This window comes from Cotesia glomerata, linkage group LG3 (genome assembly GCF_020080835.1).
Source record: "Cotesia glomerata isolate CgM1 linkage group LG3, MPM_Cglom_v2.3, whole genome shotgun sequence".
Taxonomy (NCBI): domain Eukaryota; kingdom Metazoa; phylum Arthropoda; class Insecta; order Hymenoptera; family Braconidae; genus Cotesia; species Cotesia glomerata.
Window position 1 is genome coordinate 17,680,767 of NC_058160.1, and position 12,489 is coordinate 17,693,255.

General features: G+C 37.4%; 1 protein-coding gene across 1 annotated transcript; it reads left to right on the plus strand.

Annotated features, from left to right (window-relative positions):
* Positions 1-3,865: 3,865 nt before the first annotated feature.
* On the plus strand, positions 3,866-12,102 carry LOC123261406. The gene is made up of 4 exons (XM_044722998.1): positions 3,866-4,274; positions 4,375-4,941; positions 5,247-5,422; positions 11,229-12,102. Exons 1-4 carry the CDS (start codon positions 3,866-3,868, stop codon positions 11,685-11,687), a joined length of 1,611 nt encoding a protein of 536 aa, XP_044578933.1. The 3' UTR covers positions 11,688-12,102.
* Positions 12,103-12,489: the final 387 nt, after the last annotated feature.

A 12,489-nucleotide genomic window follows, 5' to 3' on the forward strand; every position in this document is an offset into this window, starting at 1 on the left:
GATGACCCTCTCCACATTCCTTTCTCAATCCTTTCCTACCAATATCCTGTTACGTGAATGTGGAACGCTTCACGTAATAATTACCGTAACTCCTACTCTTTCCCGCTTCACTGCATTATTTATATTTGTATTTATATTTACAAATGTAAATAATGCTGTGGCTTTGAAAGAGACCACGGCAGCTCATTCCTAATGGCGTTCCCATAAAATGTGGATCATCTGCGAAAATATGCGAGCATGTAGAAATATGAGAAAAGCTCCAGGCTTCTCAAATCTATTCGATGCTACTAGCTTTCCGACGCAAATCATCTGCTGCTAAATGGAGAAACTTAGGAGATACGGTAATTTTTACGTGAAGCGTTCCACATTCACGTAACAGGATATTGGTAGGAAAGGATTGAGAAAGGAATGTGGAGAGGATCATCTTAATGTGAGTTTATAGAATATGCGAGAAAAAATTATTAGATAGCTCGGACTGGGATTCGAACCCAGAACCTTCCGAAGACATGTCGGCTACTCTACCATTTGAGCTATCCGGTCTATACTAAATTTCCATTCGCTTATTCTATATACATTAAGCCACACCGTCCATCTTACGGCAAGCATTTTTACAAATATAAATAATGCTGTGAAGCGGGAAAGAATAGGAGTTACGGTAATTATTACGTGAAGCGTTCCACATTCACGTAACAGGATATTGGTAGGAAAGGATTGAGAAAGGAATGTGAAGAGGATCATCTTAATGTGAGTTTATAGAATATGCGAGAAAAAATTATTAGATAGCTCGGACTGGGATTCGAACCCAGAACCTTCCGAAGACATGTCGGCTACTCTACCATTTGAGCTATCCGGTCTATACTAAATTTCCTTTCGCTTATTCTATATACATTAAGCCACACCGTCCATCTTACGGTAAGCATTTTTACAAAAAATATATATTAGGGTGGTCGTTAAAAATTAAATTTTTTCCGACGCCCAAAAAAATCCTTCCTTTTGATAACAAACTACGGGAAAAATTTTGCTTTTTGATTTTAAAGAAAAATAACACGTGCCTCCGGTCGATTGAAGTTCTTTTTTCGATAAAATCATAGTTTTTTTTAAATATTTGTCACAGTATTTGAATTTGGACAAAAAATCATCAAAACAGGCTTGTAGGAAATTAAATTTTCTACAAAAGAGTTTCTTTCAGTTTTAGATGAAGTTCGTATCCATCGAGATAATCTTATTAGTAACTTATAAACTCTATTAAGTCAGTCGTTTTAGCACTAAAAACTTTATTTTTCTGAAAACATAAACAATTTTTTCTTGCATATTCTATAAATTCACAGTAAGAAGGTCCTTTCCAATTCCTATCTCAATACCTTCCTCCCAATTATCCTGTTACTTGAATGTGAAACGCTTTACGTAATAATTACCGTAACTCCCATTCTTTCCAGCTTCAGAGCATTATTTAATTTTAAAAATGTGGAACGTAAGATGGACGATGTGGCTTAATGTATATAGAATAAGCAAAAAGGAAATTTGGTATAGACCGGGTAACTCAAATGGTAAAGTAGCTGACATGTCTTAGGAAGGTTCTGGGTTCGAATCCCAGTCCGAGCTATCCAAATTTTTTCTTGCATATTCTATAAGCTCTTATTAAGAAGTTTCTTTCCAATTCTTTCTCAATCCTTTCCTCTCAACTATCCTGTTACGTGAATGTGGAACGATTAACGTTATAATTACCGTAACTTCTATTCTTTCCCGCTTCACAGCATTATCTTATTTTTAAAATTAATTTTAAAAATGTGGAACGCCTCACGATTTTGCGTGGGAGAATAGCTGACATGTCTTCAGAAGGTTCTGGGTTCGAGTCCCAGTCCGAGCTATCCGAATTTTTTCTCGCATATTCTATGAACTTAGGTTAAGAAGGTCTTTTCCAATTCCTGTCTCAATCTCTTCCTCCCAATTATCCTGTTACGTGAATATGGAACGCTTCACGTAATAATTATCTTAACTCCTCTTCTTTCCCGCTTTACAGCATTATTTAATCTTAATTTATAGATTTAGACCAATTTAATAGTCTAGACCTTACAGAAAGGCGCTCTACTCTCCCACATGGAAATATGAACAAGATTAGTTGTAGATAACTTACCGATAGAGATTTCATTTTAACCCATCAGAACTCACGTGAATTTTAGTGTCTCACTTGTACTACAGCGCCGCTCTATAAGTCGGATGTTGTTGTGTGAGCAAAATGCTTATAACGTGAGTGCTGACGGGTTAAAAATCATTAAATTGAAAATCATTTACCCATGTCAAAATATGAAGAAAATATCTAAAATTCAAGATATTTTGAGAGAATTCTTCATATTTCCGGAAATATAAAGTTTTTAGTGCAAAAATGACTGACTTAATAGAGTTTATAAGTAAACTAATAAGATTATCTCGATGTACATGAACTTTATCTAAAACCGAAAGAAACCTTTTGTAGAAAATTTAATTTCCTACAAGCCTGTTTTGATGATTTTTTGCCCAAATTTAAAAACTGTGACAAATATTTTAAAAAACTATCATTTTATCGAAAAATGAACTTCAATTGACCGGAGGCACGTGTTCTTTTTGTTTAAAATCGAAAAGCAAAATTTTTCGCATAGTTTTTCGTCAAAAGGAAGGATTTTTTTGGGCGTCGGAAAAAATTTAAATTTTAACGACCACCCTAATATATATATATATATATATACATTAGGGTGATTTTTTTTTTTACTTTATTTTTTTTTTTTCGGTCCCATCGTGAATTCTTGTTGGAAATACCCAAAAAAAAATTCCCTGAAAGTTTGAGCTCTTAATATTAATTAACGTCCTCGACCAAGGCATGTGAATATTTCCCATTGAAAATACACAAAAACTTTGATTTTTAATTTTTGAATTTCTAAAGCTCAGCGGCATTCCATGGGATCACTTTGATCGAAGATGGTTTTTTCTTAGAATTGAACGCTCTACAAAAGTGCCCATTGCCGCAAAGTTGTAACTCACACTGGCGAGGCAGTACGGGCCACTGAACCTGATTTTTTCATAAAATTGGCGTTTCTTCGCATTTATCTCGTAAATATCAAGAGCTACGGAAAAAATGTAAATGACAAACTTATAGAAAATTCAATTTCCAACAAAAAAAGTCCCATGGACCAAATCGCTAAGATCAATATTAAGCGAGATATTAAGCCTTGAATATATTTTTTCGTGAAATTTTGGCCGATCATTGATTTAATCTTATTTAATATCTTGTTTACTTTCTCTGTTTTTTATATTTTTTCTTCAATATATTTTTTTAAGGCTAGAAAACTAAAGCAAATTAATAATCTACAATATTTAACCTTTAATGATAATAAACATTTAATCAAACTCTTTTCTCTTTGTTTCTTCTCCGTCAGTAGGTACTTAATAATCTAATGGCAACGTTGCGATGTAACTAACATCGCGGTGATTCCCCCACCAGTTGATCAACAACGTTTGACAAAAAGTACGCGACCAGCGAAAGCTCAGTCATTGTCCGCAAATCGAAAGCCTCTCTCCTCTCCAAAAATCCCCTCTTTTACGTTACCTTGAATTAGTTTAATAAATCGCCCGCCTAATTGCAGCGCTTTCTTTGTTCTTTATTGTGTGATACTAATGCCGCAAATATCGAGAACAAAGCTCAGTGAACACTGAATGTACTCGCGTCGCATTTGTATGCTTTACGTTGCGTTACATTTTTCTATCATTTTTATTCTTGTCAAAGATGTCTTAACAAATTAGAAATAGAGTTTATAATTATTTAATTGGATTTGAAATTCATAATATTAATAATATTAAGTTACCTTCGTGTAGGGATGTATTGAATCTCTTTATGTACAAACATCAATCCTTAAAATTAAGTTTACGAGCAAGTGCTAGTAGTGTGATCAGTGATACGAATGCTATTTGGGCTAATCTTTTGATTCCAACTTCTCGACCTCAGCACAGTATTAAAAAATTGGAAAAAATTCACAGTGACTACATGAAACTGAAGAATCATCGAAGTCGTGCAAAGACATCGAAAAGACAACGAACAAATGTGGAACAGTTTAGCAAACGTCTTGATAAATTATTTGACATTGCTGCACTAAAAGATTTACCGAAAAATTTGCAGCAATTTTTGACAGATTGTCGTAAAGGAAATAGAAATATCCATCTACCATCAATTGACGTTATACCAGAAGAAACTTCTGAAAATCTGTCTGCGATGGAAGTAGAAACTCCCAATAATGAGGAAATTGGTTAGTTCTAATATTATAATAGTTTTGTTTGATTATATTTGATTTGTTTAACATTCAGCTAATATGTTTACTAATTCACTGTTAACATTTTTCATTTCAGGAATGAAATTATCCCAACAGTCGTCCTTAAATAGTTTCTGTAGTTCCATATCAAATTCCAGTGAATTGAAGCGAACTTGTTTAGACTTTGAAGATACAATGCCAGCGCCTAAGAAAAATAAAATTGATATTCTGACTTCGGAATTAGTATTAGCACTAGATAGAACTAAAACTAGTAACAGAAATGCGATGTACATCATTTCTGCTGTTATTCAAAGTTTAGGACTTGAGATTGATAAATATAATTTAAGTTACTCCACTATTCGTAATGCGCGTATTTCAAAAAGAGAAGAAATTGTCGATACGATCGAAGAAGAAGAAATTTTTGATGACTCTCTCGTAGTGCACTGGGATGGAAAGATGCTTCCTGCGGGAAATGGTCAACCAAAAGCAGAACGATTATCAATACACGTCACCGGAATAAATACTGATAAAAATTTAAAAACTCCGATTCTCTCTGATGGCACAGGTGAAAGCCAAGCTTCAGCCATTTTTGAAACGCTGATAGAGTGGGATCTTTGCGATAATGTTAAAGCAATGTGCTTTGATACAACTAGTTCAAATACCGGTAAGTTAATGTTGTGGTTGAATGAATTTATATCACAGTATTTGTTTTTTGACTTGGGAAGAAATTTTCAAATAAGAATTTGATTAATTTTTTTAATTATTTTTACGAATGTTGAGTTAAAATATAAGCTGAGTCAAAAATTTGAATAACTGATAATTAAATAACAGTTTATCAATAACTAATTCTTTGTTTTAGGTTGTTTTAATGGCGCATGTGCATTATTAGAAGATAAAATTGGCCGTGACTTATTATATATCTTGCTTGTCGCCATCATACTTCTGAATTGATGTTACGAAATGTTGCAGAAGTTGCTTGGCCAGTGACGAATAGTCCAAATGTACCAATTTTCAAAAGACTTAGAGATAATTGGGAAAAAATTGATAAATCTGCGTATGAAATCGGCACAGAGGATAAAGATATTGCACTTGTTTTAAATCAAAGAAAAGACGATATTCTTGACTTCATAGAAAATCAACTGAAGGTATTAATTAATTCATAAATAGTTTTACCATTGAAAGAATTATTATTTATAAAGTTTATTTCTTTTACAGTCATTAGATCTTTCTGATACACTGATAGAAGGACTTGTTAATATTTGAATAATTACTGAAAGAGCGGAAAAGCGGGGATCAGGTTTAGGTCTGGATATCTCAATTAAAACGCGTAAATTATTATCAAAAATAACACTAGCAATTTATTTACATTAAATACACTCAATATGTAATATGTTTAATAGCGGATTGTTAAGATAAAAGCGGATTTATAAATTACAGCGTGGTTTGCAAAAGCGAAGCCGGTTGACACGTGGTTGAACACTTTGCCGGCACTGAAAAAGCGGTGAAATAAATGCACTGTTAACACAAATTACCTATAACAAACTAAAGCGGATTATTAACAATTAATTTAAGCAAATTAAATTATAAAATAAGCGAAATGCGGTTTATTAATGAAAAGCGAAAGTAAAGAAAAACTAATGGCGACTTGATGCAGCGAAAGCGTAGAAGCGAAAGATAATAACAATAGTCCGTCTTCTTCCTCGTTGAGTTGGGGAAGAAGGCTATTGCGCATGTCTAGCGGGAGCGATCAGCCAATAAAGCGGTCGATTCATGGCGTGATCGAGAGGCTGATTTTCTATTGGCGGTTCGATTTTTGCGGGAACTAGCGGTAGACAGGTGCGTCTCTTGAATTTGGGAGTCCCCCAGGAGCGAGTTAATCGCTGCTGGGCCTTATTCACCGAACATTCTCCCCCGGGTTGGCGGCTGCGTCGACAAGATCATCTTCTTCATGCGTTAGCGGCAGGACACAGAGCTTTGTAATTGGACGTACCAGCTCTGTGTTAACTGTCTTAACAGTTACTACGCGGATTTGTCTATCTTCACCTGGATGGACAGCAATTACTTTGGCTAATGGCCACTTGGTTGGCGGGAGATCCTCAGTGGTGATCAGTACAACTGAACCCACCTTGATCTGGTTGCGTCGATGATGCCACTTTGAAATGGCCTGGTAGTAGCGTTTCCAGAAATGTTGAACCATTGTTCCCAGTGCGAGAGCCGAGCAGGTTGTAAATCTGTCAGCGATGGCTCTGGGATAGCGGTCAGTGACTGTCCGATTAAGAATTGACCTGGAGTCAGTACAGCCAGGTCAGCAGGATCTTCATTCAGCGGTGTGAGCGGTCTGGAATTCAATATGGCTTCAATTTGAGCCAGTAGCGTTGAATATTGCTCAAGCGTCAACAGCGAGTCTCCGATTGTTCTTCGAAGGTGAAATTTGATAGATTTCACAGCGGCTTCCCATTTTCCTCCAAAATGTGGAGCTCCAGGTGGATTGAATTTCCAGTTCGTGCCATCTTGAGCGATCAAGGTTGATAATTCTCGTAATGTGCGGGATCCTGCAGCGAATAATCGTTTCAGCTCTTTATCTGCTCCTAGAAATATGGTTCCACAGTCTGAATATAGCGTGTGGCAGATACCTCGGCGACTAGTGAAGCGGCGATGAAAGCGGCAGCGGTGTAGTCAGTTACTAGCTCTAAATGTACAGCTGAACTGAACATGCATACAAAGACTGCAATCCAGCCTTTGTATGTTTTTGCTCCACGTCCTTGAAACGTTTTCAGCGTGATAGGTCCAGCGTAGTCGAGTCCTGTATGCAAGAAGGCTCGAGTTGGCTGTACTCGTGCGGCGGGTAGTTGACCCATCAACTGTTGAGCGCGTTCTCCACGGTGTCTCGTGCAGATAACGCAGCGTAAAATAAATGATCTGACTGGAACACGGCCTCCAATGATCCAGACACTCTTGCGTAAGTCAGCGAGCGTAAGCTGAGTACCTCCGTGAAGCGTTTTGCGGTGCGAATCATCAATCAAAATTGATGTAAGCGGTGATTGTCGCGGTAGAATCGCTGGATGCCTCTCTTCTGGGTCCAGCAATGCGTTTTTCAAGCGGCCACCGACTCTCAGGACCCCCTGATGATCGATGAACGGAGTCAGCTTAGTGATGCTGTTATTTTTAGGCAGACCATCACCATCTTGTAGCGTGTGAATCTCTCTAGCGAAGTATTGTCCTTGAGTGAACTTAATCAAGGTCAATTTAGCGCGCTCCAGGTCTGATGGAGTAAGCGGGTAGGCCAGCGAAGATTGTGGAACTCTTTTAAAGCGGTCGATGGCACGATGCCAGATGCTAAGCTTCCGTAGCAGTGGAAACAGCTGCGTGTAATGCGACAGTAATTGTTGGAGCAGGCAATTTTCTGCTTTCCAAGTTACTAGTGTCAGACCTTGGCGTTCTTCTCGATGCGTTGCGTTGTCGGTTGGAGGCTCCAGAGTGGGCCAAGAGGATTCTGGTTCATGAAGCCAAGTTAGTCCATGCCACCAGAGAGCGTGTTGTTTCAGTTTTAGCGTAGGTATACCTCTTGAAGCGCAGTCAGCGGGGTTTTGTTTTCCTGGAATAAATTTCCAGGAGACATCTCGAAGCGTTTCTTGGATTTTTCCCATTCTATTGTGGACGAATGTCTTCCAGCGGATTGCTGGACTTTTAATCCATGCGAGAGTCACGGCGGAGTCAGTCCAGAGATTGATCCTGACATTTTCAAGCGACTGAACTTCTTTAACATGAAGTATCAGTTGTGTTAGCAACCATGCGGCAGATAATTCCAAGCGTGGGATTGTCATGGTCTTCAGCGGTGCTACTTGCGTTTTTGAACACAGAAGTGAGACCTTTGTGTTCCCATCAGCGTCAGTGACTCTCAAATAAACAGCGGCAGCCATAGCGTTTGGCGAAGCGTCTGAGAACCCGTGCAATTCCATAGTTGCTCCAGGTGCTATATTATTCCAGCGTGGAATGCGGATGAATTCGATGTTTCGAAGATCCTCGCGGTATCCAGTCCATTTGTTGATGAGTGATGGTGACAATTGTTCATCCCATGACACTCTATCTAGCCACAGATTTTGCATAAAGATCTTGGCTTTGACGACTATTGGTGCGAGAAGTCCTAGCGGGTCATACAGCTTTGCGATTTCAGACAAAATAGCTCTCTTTGTCTTAGGCGTCTCTGGCGGTAGCGTGTACTTGAACTGGAGAGCGTCAGTGCGTGAATTCCAGTACATGCCCAGGACTTTTACTGGTGCATCACTGATTTCTTTAAGCGGTGTATTCAGCTGCTTTTCTGGAGCGACTTCAGCGAGTAACCGTGGACTATTGCTAGCCCATTTGGCAAGCGGGAAGCAGCCTGCTGCACACAGAGCTTCTGTTTGTACTGCAGCCTTGATAGCGTCTTCTTCGTTGTCTGCTCCACCGTAGATGTCATCTACGTAGCGTGTTTTCAACATTGGAGCAACAGCTAGCGGAAAGCGGTGTCCTTCATCCTTTACTAGTTGGATAAGCACACGTACTGCGTCAAAAGGTGCACTAGCGGTTCCGTATGTGACTGTCTTGAGACAGTAAGCGTCTATTAAGTCATTCTCATCTATCCAGAGAATGCACTGAAGCGGCCAATCAAGCAAGTCGACCTCAATCTGTCTGAACATCTTGGTGATGTCAGTAGCGAATAGAATCCTGCTGCAACGGATTCTCAACATCACATCAAAAATGTCAATTTGCGTTTTGGGTCTTGCGTGGAGAATGTCGTTCAATGAAATTCCTGTAGATATTGCACAGGAACCATTGAACACTGTGCGGAGCTTCGTAGTGGCACTATCAAGCTTCAATACCCCATGGTGAGGCAAGAAGTAAGCGTTTGCGGGCAATTCGTTGACTGGTACTCGTACCATGTGTACTAGTTGAATGTATTCTGCCATGAATGCACGATACATGTCAGAATATTCTCTTTCTCGCGACAAGCGAGTTATTAATCTGCGGAGTGACCCCATGGCTGCGTTGATAGAGTCGCCAAGTTGACTCTCAAGGGCCTTAAGCGGTAATCTCACTACGTAGCGTCCATCAGGCTGTCGATAATGCGTTTGACGAAAGTGAATTTCACATTCGTCTTCTTCAGCGGTGTTGAGCGGTGAATTACCTGATGGAACCTCTTCCTGTTCCCAAAACTTAGCGATAGCGTCTTGTAATTCAGTATCTACTGACGCATGTAGTGCTGCGTGTGATGTTGAAGCGTGTTTAGCGGTGACAGCTCCATAGACAATCCAACCAAGCGTGGTGGATTGTGCAATAGGAGCATTGCGAGGTCCTCGTTGAATCTCTGCGTTCATGATCTGTGCGGCTGGTGATGCACTCAGAATAATATCTACAGGGCGTGGCTGTAGATACTGCGGGTCAGCGAGCTTGAGATTTTCAAGATGGGGCCATTTCGGATCAGCGATCACGAACGATGGAAGATCTACCGTCAGTGTTGGTAGAATATGCATGCTGACATGCATTGAAGCGGGTGTACACAGCGAATGAAGTTCAATTGTGCTCACACCTAGTGAACTTCCTGCGGAGACATTGCCAATGCCCTTGAGCATGACCATGTCGCGTTGTAGCGGTTGTCCAAGCTTCTTGAAGAGCGTCTGTCTCATAAATGAGAGCTCTGAGCCTTGATCGATCAAAACTCTTGCGGTGATGGGATTACCATGATGCGGACTGACCTGGACTAAAGCGGTAGCTAGTAAAACTTGAGCGGAAAGCGAATCTGAAATAATCAACAGTTAATTTCAAGTTGTAAACGGTCTAAAGGGAGCGATTAGTTGCCTGTGCGAAAGATGTAGACTGCGGTGAAGCTGGTTTCGTTGGTGCATCCAAAATGAATGGACATGTAGTGACGTTGACCACATTTTCGGCAATCTTGAGTGATCTTGCAATCTGCGGCGCGGTGCGGAACACGAAAGTTGAAGCACAAATTGCATTTTTCAACTATCTTGTGTAATTCTCCATAGCGAGGTTATTTAAGGCCCGAAGTCGAGTTTTCAGTCTTAATAAACGGAAAGTTCAGCGTACCGGTGTACGAATGACTATCAGGAGCAGCACCCGATGTGCTCTGCGATGCTCCTGACACTCGACCTTTCCTAGCGGTATTACACTTCACTTAACACAAAACAATTTTTTGCGGTATGATTAATTAAATTAATTGAGATAGAGCCAGCCTGATCCGCTCGAGGGACCAATGAATAATTACTGAAAGAGCGGAAAAGCGGGGATCAGGTTTAGGTCTGGATATCTCAATTAAAACGCGTAAATTATTATCAAAAATAACACTAGGAATTAATTTACATTAAATACACTCAATATGTAATATGTTTAATAGCGGATTGTTAAGATAAAAGCGGATTTATAAATTACAGCGTGGTTAATAAATTAACGTTTTTAATATGTAAATATATAAAAAATAATTATGAGCTGTGATAGAATTTGGTAGTTTACAATAAATGTTATTATAATGTAATATAATTAATGCAAATAATTTATAAGGATGATTTTTGTTTATAAGCAACCTTCATATCATATGACATTGCAAGCCAAACAAATTCACTCAACCAAGTATTTATTAACTATTAATAAATATTTGTTATCTATTAATAAATATTTATTAAATATTATTAAATGTACTTTTCTCCCTAATAAATATTTATTTAATGTTAAAAAATATTTATTAAATTAAATTATTATCTTCAAATAAATCAAATTATTAATAGTAAATAAATCCTTTTATCAGTGTAGTTATTTTGCATACTTCGATATAACTCGAATTTTTAAGTGATTTAGTTATATAAATTTTGCCTTTTTAAATAATATTTTTTACTTTAAAATTCTGAAAATATCTTCTTTTCTGGCCGCAATTATTAAATTTTTTTTATTTTTTGTTAGAATCATCATCCGAGAAATGATTACAAGGAGTTTTTGGAGCTGAGCTGTATCTTTTTGGGTGGTATCAAAAGTCATAGAGCCGAATTTAAAGCACCTGGTGCTTTTCATCACGCACGGTGGTTATCGAAAGCTCTCTATTGCTTGAAAATATATATGTTTAGAAACCAGTTTAAAATGGAAGCAAACGAAAAAAAAATTTTGCAGAAAATATGTGTTTTCATCGTAATATTTTATGTAAAAATATGGTTTACTGCTCCTAATGCAATAAATGCTCCAAACTCGGATTTGCAATTAGTAAAAGATCTTATTGACTACAGAAAAATACATCCAGAAATTGCAAATGCAGCACTCGATAAATTGTCTCGGCATTTGTGGTACTTACACGAAAATCTTGCTTGTTTAGCTCTTTTTGATGAAACTGTGTCAGTAGAAGAAAAAGTAAAGATCGTACAAAAATAAATTCCCAGGTAGCGGTCAAAAAGCCTAATAAACGTTTATCAGTCGCTTATGAAGAAATAACGTCGTTATCTGAGAAAAACATAAGCGATTTTGTTAATCCAAACTCGTTGTTTATTTTTGAGCAATTTGAGCTCCCCTATGAATTTTTGCATACAGATCCAAGTTTGTGGGAATCAAATCTTGAGTATAAACGATGTTATGATACATTCAAAAAGTTAAAAGTAGTAAACGATACTGCGGAAAGAGGAGTAGCGCTAGCCGAAAGTTTTAATGAAGTATTGACTTATAGCGAAGATGAAAGACAAAGAATTTTTCAAACTGTTCAGCACCATCGATCTCAATACACATCGTGTAAAAAATCACAATATATTGACAATGAATTAATCTAACAATTCATTTTTCTACTTTCAATAATAATTAATTGGTATTGTTGTTTTTATTTTTATTAAATACTTATTGTTGTTAATATAATTCGAACTATTATAATTTAATAAACTGTTAATAATATATAAATTATTTAAGTGTAATTGAATTCATAAGTTTTATGCAGAAACTCGTAAATCCATTATTTATCAAAGATTCTTAAGATATAAGCTTTTATAATGTAAGATACTTATCATATCCTGTTTTTCTAGCCTTAAAAAAATATATTGAAGAAAAAATATAAAAAACAGAGAAAGTAAACAAGATATTAATAAGTTTGAATCAATGATCGGCCAAAATTTCACGAAAAAATATATTCAAGGCTTAATATCTCGCTTAATATTGATCTTAGCGATTTGGTCCATAGGTCTTTTTTTTG

Excerpts from the sequence above, each read along its gene's own strand:
- LOC123261406 (XM_044722998.1), top strand. The coding sequence starts at position 3,866 with ATGTACAAACATCAATCCTTAAAATTAAGTTTACGAGCAAGTGCTAGT. Across the intron at positions 4,942-5,246 it reads TACAACTAGTTCAAATACCG|AAGTTGCTTGGCCAGTGACG; the intron begins GTAAGTTAATGT and ends GAAATGTTGCAG. Across the intron at positions 5,423-11,228 it reads TCATAGAAAATCAACTGAAG|AATCATCATCCGAGAAATGA; the intron begins GTATTAATTAAT and ends ATTTTTTGTTAG.